General features: G+C 45.8%; 1 protein-coding gene across 2 annotated transcripts in view; it reads right to left on the bottom strand.

The window, feature by feature from the left end:
* rsrc1 (arginine/serine-rich coiled-coil 1) overlaps window positions 1-15,408 on the bottom strand; it is a 123,035-nt gene that overhangs the window by 59,336 nt on the left and 48,291 nt on the right. For both annotated transcript variants that reach the window (XM_036537462.1, XM_036537461.1), the window contains exon 6: window positions 4,230-4,281. In XM_036537462.1, the coding sequence (XP_036393355.1) occupies window positions 4,230-4,281 (52 nt within the window). The remainder of the gene's footprint in view (window positions 1-4,229; window positions 4,282-15,408) is intronic.

Below are 15,408 nucleotides of genomic sequence, written 5' to 3'. Positions count from 1 at the left end.
CTGACACAGGGGCAGACAGAGACACAGATACAGAGAGAGAGAGAGAAACAGTATACATGTCCAGGACGAGTGGCTGGTTTATATTAGGATTCTCTTCATCATCAGCCTGTGTTTTAATGTGCTGTGACCTCAGAGCTGGCCTATAACTGCTCTTTCCGCCTGCTAGCATGTTTGTGTAGGGGGTCGAGGGACCCCTGACAAGCGGCATACTCTGTTTTTGTGAAAAATCACAACCACACACACACACACACACACACACTCAACAGAGGGGATAAACACAGGGCTAATGGGTGAGGACAGGACATGCTCATTACCGTGACAACACAATTACAAGGCCTGACTTCTGAAAATCAATCAGTGCCTCCGAAGAAGCATATCCATCAGTCCTGACACTCGAGAATCCTTAGCGCCATTTTGTTCCTCACAAGATGACTGAAAATTACACTCTGGAGGGAGTGAGAGCATTCCTAACCATGCACTCAAAAAACAGCACAGTGACATGGGGGGGCAGGTGAGCAGGTCCATTCTGGAAACACACTGTCACCCCTTTTACTAATGGAAACATGCCCAGTCAAGCCCTGCTAGAACCCAGCCAACCAGGCCCTTCTGACAAGTGGCGCTTGGCTTGGTTTTACATTGCAGTACATTTCTGTAGTAAGAATTACATCAGCGCGTGAGATTCATATGCTGTCTAATTCACCTAAGTAGGAGAAAACAAAGTATGTCTACAGAGTTCATGACCTTCAAGTTTGCAAACATTGTTGGCTAACTGTGACCATCAGCTATATGCTGTATTATGTATCGTGTATCAAACCTGTCCATGGTTTCTGTGATAGCTAGCTGCCGTATAGCTATCACATGCCTTTGTTTCTACAGAGGACAAGAGTGAGAATTTCATAAGAACAAACAAATGTCACAGGGTTCTTTTTACGTACAATTTTTTTTAATACTAAATTCATTCAGCAAAGACAACACTGACCAAGACCTCTTTCCTTCTTGCCAGTAGCCAGGTGCTCAGTGACTAAACAGAATTAGTGCTAGCTATCCATCAAGCAAGGAACAAGAAAGGTATCAGAGACCAGAGTGTCATGGCCAGGGTTCACTCAGCTTGGCACAGACCCAGTGGAGGACAACCTGGGTAAAGCTCTCTACCATAACAGCAGAAAAACGCTCACCCTACAAATCTCAACCCCAAAGGCCTCACTTTCAGCCATCTCTGATGACCCATTCCATTTGAAGACTGTGCACATAAGGACACTAATTGGCTCATAACCACACCAGACAGGGCGGGTCCACAGTATGCATAATATAACATACAACAACTAGAACAAACCAGAAGTGTTCCAAACCAGGAAACCCTCCCCCAAAAAAGGAAAAGCCCCTTCAGCCTTCCTCAGGAACCCCCTAAATGAACCTTCATAAACCCTAGCTGAGAATAGGCAGAGCTAGAGATCAAGGGACTGGATGGCTGAGGACAGACAGACAGGGAGAGAACACACATTACTCTGGGTTGCCAAAGGCGTCTGCAAAATGACGTCCGCTTCAATCCTGCTAAAAGACGAGGCAGGCCGCTCTTCCACTGGGCCATAAAACCGTTATTCGGGATTGTTCTGAGAGCAAAGAAAGCCAGAGACATGACTACATTAAACATCCATCCATCTGGACATCTGATTACGGTGAGGTGCACTTAAGTCCTAAGCTGTGACCCGGGGTTATTTTATGGTAGGCCACTCTGATTATGAGCACATTAGCACAGAGAGTGAGGGTGCTGTGGCTGAGGCCTTTCTGGTTAATTATACTCTTAAAAAAAAAAAAAAAAAAGGTCTGTTCCCGTCCTCACTACAGGCCCCGATCAAGAGGCAGCGACAGCCCTGCATAAACACAAATTAGTCAAGCCCTGAAAACTCAAACAGCGCTGCTGAAATTACAGGGAAATTAAGAAAAGATGGAGGCCACAGGACCTCCCTCCCTCTCCTCCTTACACCACTGGGCCACTGAGGCTTCTGTCCTTTTTCAACGGCGCTCACGACACCGCGCTAATGACCACGCCGCGTGTTTAAAACGTCTTTCACGATCCATAGGATCACCTTTAAGATGATGTATAACTGCTGGTACCTTCAATACGTTTCTCCGAAGCAGGAATAAAAAAATGCAAGCTGACAGCTGGGCCGCAGTATAAACAAACTGTGATTTTTTGCGCAGCTCCGGGCTGTCACATCTGGTTTATAATTATACACTTCAAAAGATGCAGGACGTAATATATACAATTCAGATGATGAAATATGATACTTGATTCTTTTCCCTTTTTTAGGGGGGGGGTCTATGTATTTGAAAATGTTTGCCAAAAGAACATTGGCCAAGAATCCACAGCCCAGTTTGGCATATGTGCCTGTGTATGTGCATGTATGTACAATATGTATGTCTGCCTGTCTATGTATCACCATACTGTTCAGTATTCACTTGGCAAGGCAAGGGTATTTCTCATTCCTATTCGGTGCGCTGAGGGTCCTTTACAAGACTGGGAGAGCATCTTTATCAGCTCAGCTCTACAGTCTGATGACTGATAAAGGATGAACTATAACACGCGCAGGACGACATCAGGAGTAACATTAGGGCTGTAGTTTAGCTTTAGCATTCATTTGGCAATTATGATTAGAGCCAACATGGTAGGATGCAATGCAGCCACATTAAACTGGGAATTTTACACACAGGTTGTGTTTTGATCAGGCTGGTCACACCAACATAAGCATCAACAGTACAGTAAATACCGTAAATACAAACCTGAACCAAATCATTCACAGTGCATGGCTAAAGACACCCTGAATGGTCCAGAAAACTGCAATCTTGTCTCTTTAGACAGAGCTTTGTTTTACTAGGCGTATTCAACCTTTTCCTTGTTCTTTAAAAGCTACCCATACGTGCCACTGTGTGAGTCTTGTATTGTAACAATGATTTCTAGTGTAACTCTGATTCCAAGTGTTGTTGAGTGTGAGTTTCTAGCAGTGTATCTGTATGTACAGTATGTGTATGCGTGTTGTGACTGCTTGTGTGTGCTGGGAGGACACTGTGAATACACAGGCAAACTGGTCCATGCAGCTGTATCCTCCTCTGCAGAGCACTCATATCCAGATGGGGGTCACATACAAACAGCTGAACAGGCGAGAAGTAAATGGTTATGTGCTGTCGTTGCCCAGGGAAATAGGTGTCCACCTGCTCCAGACTATCAAAAACAGAACATAAGCACTCCTTATGTTTCCTAGCAGGCCATAAGTACAGCCATACTTCATCACTAAAATCTCACTCCCAGCTCCAGCTAACATATCTTTAATATCACAGCTTGTCTTCTCTCTTCCTCACTCTTCTCATGCCACTGCATTGCTCAGTTCTCTCACTGATTCCTTTGCTGCTCAATTTGGTTCAAAACCCTGGCTGTTGCTTAGCACTATATTAACTACTTTGCTCTTCTTCAACAATCAATATAAAATTTCATCCAGCACTCCTCTACTGCTGCGATATTTGTCTAGTAGAAACTGTCTGCATCTGATAATTATTCTATTTCTAAATCAAACTCCACTTTCAGTCTCTTTGATGATGAAATGAACTAAAACCAAACATTACACCTTTAAATAACACTTCTTCATTGCCTCCTCTCTGGCACATTATGACAATGGTAGAGATGATTATGACTGTGCTCAACAGTGTGGGGGGGGGGGGGGGGGGGGGGACTGGGTACAGCAGGAGGCAAAGAGAGGAGGTGGAGGAGAGCACCCTCAGTCAGTTCGCTCAAAGAGGAAAACTCCCAACTGCTCCTCCAAACACAAACATTCAAGTTTTCAGAGTTCCCAGGTCTATTACTATTTCCAAGACGCCCCCCCCTCCAAACGCAAATGGAACTCCATAGTGTCGGCAAGCTGTTCATTTGTCAAATCATCAGATATTGCATTGGCAAGCCCGTTTATACCGATGCATGTTCTGTGCATGGTCACAGCTGGATTATACATGTACTTGGCAGACAAAAACCACAACCTGCCCAGATGTACTGGGGAAAGAAAAACACTGAGGTAGTAATCATGAGGCTGATTTTCACTGAAGTGGGATAACGAGCTAAATGATGTGAATGTTCTGAACGTTTAGGTTTCACGACACAGCGAGGGAAAATCTCAGGGGTGACCCTTATTCCTTCTCTGAGTGTTCATCCAAAGTGTGCTTTCTTCACAACAACCACCTACCTGCTGCCTGAAGTACCATCTGGAGTCGGGCCTTGGCTTGTTCAGCAGGGGTCTGCGGGGGAGAGGAGAGGCATATTTAAAGCAAGACAGCAATGACTAATATAGAAATGATAATTCAGTCAATGGCTCCACCGCAAACTGGAAGCATTCCAGAAGACCATTTATCCATCTCTTCGCGAGTGGCAATGGTTCATAATTTTTTTCATGTAAACAGTCTGAACATGTCAAAGGAACGATGCATTCGTATTCAAAATGGCTGCTGCCTCTCATGCCACAGAGTGCACCTTCCAAGTCACATGACCAGGTCTGGTGAACACAGCAAGAGATTACCTCTACTATACCTGGATCCATACAACAGGTCAGTTCTGTCACTCAGACACACCTAGGTCTCTCACTGGAGCCACTGAGGGAAACTTTCACATCTTAGGATATACCACACACCATCCCTGGTCCTACGTCTAGCACCCTTTCAAAAGACAAGTTCACACTGAACAGTGCCCAGCCACACGGTTAGAGTCAGTGCAGGGGTTGGCCAGGCTGTGTCAGATTAGAGGTGTCCTTGGAGAGGACAGTCCTGTCACTGTCCCTGAGTATGCACTGATGTCCCTAAGAAAATGCATGAATTAAACACATTTTCAAATAATGGCATTTGGAGCCTGGGCAGAGAATTTTAAACAGGTAGTGTGAGCATACTTTGTAAGACATTAGAATAATGGTGCGACAGCTCCATTGTAAACCCCCTCCCTTTTCTGGAAAATGTGAATGAAGGGCACTGGACCAATGAAAGCCCTGGTTAAGACCCGGTTAATCTGAATCTGGCTGGTCCTTTCAATTATTTAAAAGTGGGCTGTGCACTTTAGATGGGCAGAAAAGGCTTGGGATCACACCTGAATCTCCAGGCCACTGCTGTGGTCACACGTGGTACGCTGCAGTGTGAGCCATGTTGTATACTGCAGCTCACTTGTAGCATGAACTAAGCATGAAGACAACATTACATTATTGGCATTCAGCAACTTATTCAGAGTGACTTACATTGGTTACAGTTTTTGTTTTTGTTTTTAAGCGCTATCCATTTGTGCAGCTGGATATTTTACTGAGGCAACTGTGGGTTAAGTATCTTGACCAAGGGTACAGCAGCAGTGCCCCAGCGGGGAATCGAGCCAGCAACCTTTTGGTCACAAGTCCTCCTTAACCCCTGTGCTACACTGCTGCCCCCAGCACGGTTACTCTTCATGTCATGCCACTGCAAACCGAGGAGAGTCTGGATAAGTTCTGCACTACAAAAACGCCTATATTTCCTCCCTTATAGAAAACATGCGGTGTTCAAGAGGCATGAAATCGACGATAAAACAAAAGTGTCTGGTAACAAGTTTTTGAGTGGATGAAAAAAAGAGCGCATTTAAGTGAGATAAGATATGAAGTCAGGATATTCTGCAGCAATACAGGATGGAGTGTGGGGTGAAGGGAGGGAAAGGGGCGTGGGGGGGGTGCAGATTTGACAGCCGTATTTGAAGGCTGAGCAGCTTTCCTGACACGCCTCAAAAGGGTTTGCTGTAATTCCAATATCCCCACTATTAGATTTGAGGGTATTAATTGTCAAGAAAGAAGGATTGCTGGGTAAAGAAGTTATAAAGCCAGGCGCGGTATAGATTGCTCTTGGAGGCGCGTACTTGTTATAATGCAGCCACGCTGGATGTGTAGGATTAGAAAGAAATTAAATGCTAATAGGATCAAATTTGAATGTCGTGCCTGGGAGTATCATTTAGACAATGCAGTGCGCAGAGGCTTCAATGACAGCCCGCCGCGCATTATTCAGCATAAATTTGATTTATCAAACTGTAAACTTGTCACTTTGTAAAAATGTCACTTTTCAGTGGCAGGAAGAAAATATAATGACCCACTTTAATGTAAAACTGTCACTCTCCTGTGTCTTAGATGACAAACACATCATTTTTTCTTTTTTTTTGTAGATCCAGTGATTCTAAAACATTACGGCTTCACCACCACTTAAAAAACATGAATTACTCTCGAGAGATTTTTTTTAATTTATCTTTTAAGTGGAAGAAAACTCGTTTTGCCACCCGTAGCTCTTGAAACAAAGATCTAATTGATTGAATTTATTGTTTATAATGGTGAGCAAAATGTAAATATCAATCAGCACAGGGAGTTGCTACAGGGAGTATTTCAGGGACTCGCACCCAGGCCAAATCACACCTTTATGATTTTTTTTTTTTTTTTTTGCATGCAACAATGATTACAATAATACTTTATCTTGGTGTAATAACCAGTCTGCAAAAATAACATATCATAGAGCTTAAGTGGCCGGATAATAGAGTGCATTGCAATCATCTTAGTTACAGTTTATTATGAAATTTCCTCCGTAATTACATTTGCATTTGTTTACATTGTCCCCTAGGCATCTGTCAGACCACATAACACGATGTGTATTTACACAAGTGGATTTTTTCCCTCTGCGTTAAGAAAAATTAGAAAGAAAAACGGGCATTAATATGAAGAAAAGTGAGTCTGTTGGTTTCATAACATGACAAATGTTACGCCGCAATAATAGTTAGATAAACATGTCAAATTACGAAAATGACGCGGCTGCCAAGAGAGGCTTGGCACGTGTAGCGGGTGCCTGTCAGGCAGCAGGCTCTGCGAGGCTGGAGGAGCGGCTCGCGCGTAGCCTGTGTGCGAGACTGAGCAGGGAGATCAGCCGCGCTCACGCTGGGTTACACAGGCGAACCCTTCAGCCGAACTCAGAGAGGACTTCCTCACCACGTACACGGTGTAGCGCGTCTACGGTGAAGGCGCAGAGGGGTGGCAGAGTGGCACAGTGGTGGGGGGCTTGTAACTAAAAGGTTGCCGGTTCGATTCCCCACTGGAACGCTGCCGTTGTACTGTTGGGAAAAGGTGCTCAGCCCACGGTAGCCTCAGTAAATATCCAGGTGTATAAATGGATAATGTGTAAAATGGTAATGTGTAAAATGTAAGTCGCTCTTCATTTAGCGTGTGCTAAATGACAATAATGTAATTCATTGGAGAGGCCACTATCCAGGCCATCTTGTACATTTCTGGCTGACACGGTACAGCCATCTCTTGGCGGCAGGGTGGCACAGTGGTTACAGGACCAAGTGTGTAACTACATGGCCACAGGGTTGATTCCCACGTAGAGCAAAGCCACTGTACCGCTGAGTAAGTTACTTCACTTGATTTATACAGGGAAAAAACTCAACTTCTCTACATAACTCATTTATACAACTTTTTTAAGAGAAGGAATTGTCTTATTCCGAATATTCTTTTTTTTTTTTTTTTTTGCTTTAAGGTACAAGAGCTACCCCCCCCCCCCCCCCCCCATCATCTACCAAAGACTATTCCTCACAGTTGAGCTATGCTCCGTTTAACTGTTTTACGGGAAAAACAGTACTGAGTTCAGTTCAAGGACAGGTTTAGAATAAAAAAAAATAATAAAAATAAATACAAGAAATAACAATACTACGTCAGCACTCTGGTTTATTTCTGTAAACTTTCTGTAATACCAACAACTATCCTGTTTCCCACCAAATGTTATGTCCCCATCTCAACCCTTTCATTCTTTGAAAAATCTCACTCTTTCTAGTTTCATTTTGTAGTCTTCAGGTGTGTCAGTACCCCTCCCTCTCTCTCTCACACTCTTACACTAATCACATGCCTGGCAGTAAAGCGGAGCGGGGCAGCTATGCTGGGCTCCGTGTCCATATGCGATTCGCCGGGGATAATGATGGCTGTAATTCATTAATAAACAATAAACCTTTAATTGTGCTCCCCAGAGACAGCGCTTGCCTTCAAACTTTAAAACCTCCAGCTGGGTCTCCGATGCGGAGCGCATTTGAAGTGCATTTGCCCTTCAATTACGCATTCACCAATCAAAAGGACCAAATGCGGGGCCGCAAAATAGGAACTGTTAATCCCTCTGACGGGCTTCAGACAGTCACGTCATGCGAGAGGGGCACACAACAAACAAAAAGAGGGGAGCGCTCATCCTGCTCTCCTCGCAAATACCCTCAGAGCAACACAAAAGGGAGAGAGAGAGAGAGAGAGAGAGAAATGGCAGAGGAGAGAGGGAGCCTTTAATGCTGTTGTCTCTCTTTATTTCAGGGGTTGCAGACCGGCTACACCATCTGATCAATTATTAGGCCCTTTGTCTAATTGGCAAGTGCTGCAGAGCATGGTTCTGGTTTTAATTGATCCTTGCAGGTATGTCTTGGTTACAATATTAAACAGAATACCTCAGCTAGAAAGTTCAAACCCCACACCCCCAGCCCCCCCCCCCCCCCCCCCCCAAAAAAAAAAAAAAATTTAAAATTTAAAAAAACCTATCAGGATGATAATGATATTGTGAAAATAAATAAAGTAAGAGTTTCGTATGAGCGCTAGAGATGGAAGGGTGGAGGGTCAATCTCCATTTCTGGGGGTTCGCTCCATATTGCCCTCTCACTGCCAATTAAAAGAGGCAGACAGGCTGAATGTGGCCAGCCTGTCTGTATCCCTGCTCTGCTCTCCTTCAAAACTGGCTGCGCTCTCAGAATAAAGACGGGTGACACACGCACAAAACCACTGATACACAAAGGAAACAGAAACACTTCCTGCTCTTTTTATTGCATCACAATGCAATTACAATATTGGCAGAGCAACTTACATAGGCTACAATTTTTACATGTTACCTGTTTCTACAGCTGCATGTTTACTGAGGCAATCTGGGTTAAGTACCTTGCCTAAGGGTAAAACAGCAGTGCCCCAGTCGGGAACTGAACCGCCAACCTTTTGGTTATGAGCCCTGCTCCTCACCGCTATGCTACACCGCTTTGCTCCTATTGTTTATTTTCTGTAGCCCTCTATGGTAGAAATGCAGAGGAAACCTGTATATGCTGTATAAACTCAAGCGGCAGTTGGAGCCGGGACTAGACAGGGAAGCGGCTGTGATGGAATCAGAGGCGGGGAAGCTGAAGCCGAATCTGAGCCGGGGCGCAGCAGATCCGCTCGGCCCGTCCGCTGGGTCACGACAGCCCCCCGAAAGCCGCACCGAATCGCTCCTGGACGGGGTGTTATCTCGGCGCGCAGAGGGGGCGTGATCGGCTTCCCCCGGGGGAAAGCCAATTACCCGGGGACTCATCCGGTTCACGCTCAGCACTGCGTGCTGAGGGAGAGCAGGGAGAGCCTGATCCCACCAGGGAGGCTTACGGAGGGGTTTCTCTCTGCGTCTGGCGCCCGCGCTGCCGGGAACGCCGCGCAGCAACCGATTGCTTCTTTTTTTCTAATGGTCTCAGCACAGCTCCTGCTGACCTTGTAAAGACAGAACACGGTCCCTCCCCCACCCCCCCGTCCCTCTCTGTGTCTTCCGCACACACAACACGGGCTCGGCATGGAGGAGGACAACATCCAGTGTGGTACCTTTAACAGTCCCCACAGACACAAACACCCATGCAGACACGCACACGCACACACACACACACAATCAGAGCCAGAGAATTGCATTAAAACAGAAGAGTACTGTGACTGTGGACCGACTGCAGGTCCATCAGATGATAAAAAAAACCTGTGCTAACCATTCAAAAGCAAAAAGCAGTTGCATGTGAGCTGCATATACTGCAACCAGCAGAATGGGTGAAAGACAGGTAAAAACGCAGTCAGGGGCTGAGATCCCTTACAGCCACTTTAGTCTTCGGGTCTTTACCTTCACACCCACAAAGCTTTTCCATGATCTTTTTGTAAGGAGGAAACAAGCTCCTCTGCACACAAGTCCTCTGGTGGGAATACAACAGAATACAACGCTCAGCTCATTAACTCGCTTAATCAGAGCCGCTTTTAGAAACCAACGCCAACCGAAAAAGAATCACACACTATTTATACATTACATATTTATACACTATTTATCTCTTTGAGGCCATTACAAGTCAGGGATGGACAGACAAAACAAACCCACTGCAGAAAAAATTAATAAATGAATAAATGATAAGGGCAGGAAGTTGTGAGAGTGTGGGGGGTGGGGCCTTGGCTGGCCGGCCGGGGGCACCTGCCCCATCGTCCGCCGCCTCCCCCCCAACACAGCTCCGCCGGCATCGACCTGCCGGACCAACAAGTGTCAGTTTAGGCAGGGAGGCCCGTCTCTAATGGGGAAGGAATGGACAGATAATGCTGGCGGCCTTTTGATAGCGACCCAGACCGCTCTTCCCCAGTGAGTGAAACATAGGCCAGAGCGCTCGGGCACATAAATAACATCCCCACCAGACACAGGGAGGGAGGCCTCCTCTCCCTCACCTCATAAAACACGCCGATTATGAGCTAGGCATGGAGGAGGGCTCCGGCTGGAGGAGATACGAGTCGTGCCACTTCAGAGCAAGAACACAAGGGCGACTCTTTACGTAAGGACCAATCAGGAAGAGGGCATGGCGGACCAGGAGGGCGGAGTCCCGAAAGAGTGGGGAAGAATCTCACTTGATCGCTTGCAGACTTCTTTACATCTATTTTCAACATTTTTTTCAGCTCTTGCCGTAACTTTTTAAAGTCATAATGCCGTCTGTCCCAATCTGACCTGCTCTGCTGATGAGCAACATCCAGTCAGAGTCTAGATGAATCATACCTGTTTTCTGCTGTGAGTCTGGGTCCAGACTGCCTCACCAGGTTCAGCACCATGATGGGTTACCACTGTGTCATGCTGACCTCTGTCAGCTCAGTCTGCTGGTGTTACTACTGCAGGTCTGTTTAGCTTCAAGTTTAAGGAACAGCCTGCAAGCTACACAACTATGTAGCTTCCTTCAGCATTGGCCAAAAACACTATGCAGAAATGCACACTAAGGGGACAAAGAACCATGTCATCATTACTTATCACAGAGAACAAAAGATGTCATATACTCTGGCCTTCCCATCTAAAGCTTTACAACAGAGAGCATATCTGAATTCATATCTTACATTTTCATGTGAGCAGAATGTTTTACAGCATATTCATTACACTTCAGAACGTAACACCCAAACTATAAAAAAAAGGTTTTTGCAAAAGAAAACTGAGGTAACGATCGTGTGTGTGTGTGTGTGTGTGTGTGTGTGTGTGTGGAGGCACTCAAAAACAAAGCAAAGACATGGGGAGTTACTTCACACATCCTCCTCCTCAGTCCAACGTGTCCAGCTTTGATGCCAGCCTAGCCTTTAATCACCGTATTTGATTTATTAACTGCTGGACTGGGTCAGTACAGCCCCTAGGCCTTGTACTTGAGTGGTAGCTACACGGAGACCAATACAGACCTGTTGGATTACAAATCTTGAGGGCCAGGTCTTGGGCGCCCCTGCAACTATGAAAATGGATGAGAGCGCAGACTGGAGCCAAAACACAGCGCATCCCCGACCACTTCCTTTGTCTTCCGCTTTTATTTCTTTTTTCATTATACTATATTCAATTTAAAGTGTTCCCCTCTGCTGGGAGAGATTAAAAAGAGAGCGAGTGATGGAGAGGAGCGGAAAGGTGTTCCTCTCCTTCTTGATTAGTTGACTGTTAGAGTCAGCAGAACCTCGCCTCCCCCCTCCCCGTAACCTATCACCCCTCTGCCTGACAGGGCTCGGTGCCGCAGACCGGTTCATCAAAACACCAACAACTACTTCCTGTCCAAGTCGGCAGATGGCACTTAATAATCTGCCACTGCGCATCTCTGTTCCCGCCTCACCCTCTGAGAGAGAGAGAGAGACACACACACCACACCTCTCTGAATGGGTTATTACCCTCTCTTACACCGGGAACACGGGATCTCTGTGGAGCGAGGAGAGAGAGGGGGAGAGAGAGGCTTTGCAGGGCCACAACAGCACCAACAGCAAGACCCCCCTGAAAAACCAAAACAAAAAAAAAATACAATAATAAAAACAGGAAGTAGAATAAAATAGCTTGAGAGAAGTTCCATCTGGACAAACGTCCACTGCTTGTCCAGAGGACCTCTCCTACGTACATGTGTCTAATGCATGCATTTTATTTGACTCTGAGTTGCTCATTTATTTCTATTTTTTTTTCATTTGTTACACAGAAGCTCCCCACCCTCCTGGCCAAAAAGGGAAAACATGCCCCCCAGAAATGCAATATTCCTGTTTTTAATATCCAACTCTATAAGATCAGGGCAAAGATGGGCTCCACCGCAATATATTTATTTATATATTTATAAAAATCCTGCCTATCAGGGGTCGAGTCTCAGTATCTCTCATCTTATATAAAAAAATAATGTTGTATATGGATATACTTTTATATATATAATCGCAATATGGAATCACAGCTCTTTTACAATCGGCCATACTTCAGGATAGCACTAACAGCATTTTACAGGCAGAGAGCAGTTCATCTTCATGTCTCCACCAGGCACAAGCGCTGCATAATAACGTCGTTTCCTGCCCCTAAATGTTATTTCAGGGACCTCGGCTCATTTCTCAAACTTCACGACTTTTACAATTTCCCAAACTTTTATTCCCTTCATTATTGCCAACAGATTTCATTACGTATTTTGAATGTAAACAAGCCTGAGTAATGACGCGCTCTGTCTCTCCACATTCACTCCACTGATATTCCTCACCGCGAACTGCCCCACACACACACACACACACACACACACACACACACACGGGCCAAGATGGAACTCAATGGCATTCATTTGCCAAACGTTCTCAGCAAATCTGCGCACGAGAGTGTGTGTGTGTGTGTGTGTGTGTGTGTGTGTGTGTGTGTGTGTACATCCGTTAAAGGAGGAAAAAAAAGTTTTATACTCAACTCACATAAATCATGTAGAAGAAAAATGAGAAAATGTGCAGGCTAACTCATCTTCTCCCCATCCGGAGAAAATGAAATTCACTGAAATACCTATCAAAACCGCAATCATCAAGAGATAATATCTTCTTTGGTCTATCTGCACTTTCCGATTTAATTTCCTCCATGCCCTTGACATCCACCGATACCATTAAGATTAAGCGCATACAGTAAGGGAGTAGTTCTCAGGCTTTGATATATGAGGCTTCCACGCTAAATGTAATATCATCATTTGAAAATTAATGCAATATTTCTTTTGTTAGCCTTTTTTTGTACACTCAAGCTGGATGCCAAAGGAGAGGAGAATGAGAGGACAGAGAAAGGGAGTGAGAGAGAGAGAGAGAGAGAGAGAGATAGAGACAGAGAGAGAGAGAGAGAGGGAAAGAGAGAGGATGAATCCATTGGTTTCACTGCAGTCATTTCCCTGTCAGAATGACATGCAATTATGGGTGGGCAGGCACCCGGTCAGGGGTCACTCAAATTACTACATCATTTAACGGCGCGGGGAGATGAGAGGGGCGCGCGGATCGGCTGCCGAGGGTCCCGCCGTCCCCTGCCACATCAAATATGATGAAATCATTAGTGTAATAAGCATGGAAATCTGTTTGCAGATTATCTCCCCGTTCTAGCCGCCTTTTATCAGCCGCGCCGCGCCGCTCCAGAGGTGTTGTCAGCTCTTTATCCACCACAATCAAATTACTCACAAAAAAAAAGGGGGGGGGGTGGGGGGTCAACCGTGCTGCCTGATGACAGCAGAACAGCAATTCACGCCTGGCCATTGTGTTTGTGACAGCAATTTGTTTTTTTAACACCGCAGATAGACTGGGGGAGGCTGCTGGGACACAGTCGCTCCCTTTTTCCCCCTCTCCTCCTTCTCCCCCTTTTTTTTTTTCTTTTCTTTCTTCATCCCTCGTTTCCCTCTCATTTGCTACGGGCTGCGCTTTACCCCACAGAGAGGGATAGTGGTGTTGGCCCCTCTGGGATTAAATTCAGAGCTGGTAATGGAGCGGCCGTCTCGCCGCGGGCCTGACGGATACGCCCGTGCTGCTGCGCCTCTCCCTGGCGCGGAGACGGCACAGGTGAGACGTGCGAACGCTCGCCCATCAGGCCGCTGACACAGAGCCCGCCGGCCACCTTAAACCGAGCGCTCCTTCCGTACAGGACACGCAACAGGGACTGACCTCGCTGAGAAATGAGCGCGTTAAGAAGCACAGCTGCCAGCGGACTCCGCCATCCATACCCACGGCGTCTTTCAGCAAAGCAACTGCAGCGGCCAGCCTGCTCGCAGGCCCTCCTTATCTGTGCCGCATTATATAATTAAGCGCCGGCTGAAGCGCTGAGTGCATAATTAATCCTCTGATGGCTTTCTCTGGAGGGGTCATTACGGTTCCGGCGGTGAACTTTCTCCCCGCGTCCTCTGGTACAGCACTGAACTCCTCACCCCCAGATCAAAAACCCGCGCCGGCTGGATGTGAACACGGGTCCAGCTGGTGTAGCAGAGGACGCCAAAGGCCCCGGCCTGGCTGCTTAAAAGCAATGATTACCATTAGCGCAACAATTTACATTAATCTGGGCTTTTGTGTAGCAAATCGTTCGAGTCTTTCATGCGTTCCTCCGGTCTGAGAACCTGCGCATGTTGCTGGACTGAAATGCTCTCAGGTTCCACAGCGATACTGCCATCTGGGTGTCAAATCCACAACCCCTTGTTTGGGAGTGGACAGCTCCACTCTTCAGGTGGCCACCAAAATCATAATTTTGGTTCAAATAATATCATCCAAGAAAAAAGAGCCTTCTTTGACATACACAGTATTGTAAAATCTGTATAAAATACATGCAAAATGTAACTGAAATGGTATGTCGAGCTTCCCCTGAAGTACTTATAGATGTTAATGAAGTTTTGGCACTGTGTTGTAATGGTCAGAAACTTGTAATCAGAAGTTTGCAGGCTCAAATCTGAGAGTAGCATTGCCTTTGAGCAAGATATTTTACCTACAACCACTCAGTAAATATGAAGCTGTATAAATGGACAACATGTAAAACCTACTGACATTCGATTTGGATGGCATGTATGTACAGCTGTCCCCTAAAACAATGAAGTACATGGTATACCCATGAGAGAAAAGGGCACTGCATGGTTTAAACGGAGGCTACAGGAAGCAGGAGTGAGACAGGAGAGACGGGGAAACTGCATGTGTCAGAAACAAGCACGGCAAAGCAGGAAAGAAGTGAATGAGAATTACTGTACAGCTGAGAAAGCAATCAATGCGACATATCGCTACACATTTCATTCCTACTGATCACATTTACTTAGAAAACAAAACTGAACTAAACAAATAAAACCACTGAGGCTTAATTGCAAACCTCATT

The sequence above is a fragment of the Megalops cyprinoides genome, chromosome 9 (assembly GCF_013368585.1).
Source record: "Megalops cyprinoides isolate fMegCyp1 chromosome 9, fMegCyp1.pri, whole genome shotgun sequence".
Classification (NCBI taxonomy): Eukaryota; Metazoa; Chordata; class Actinopteri; order Elopiformes; family Megalopidae; genus Megalops; species Megalops cyprinoides.
Note: the sequence above shows the minus strand (reverse complement) of the source record. Positions and strands in the feature narration are given on the sequence as shown.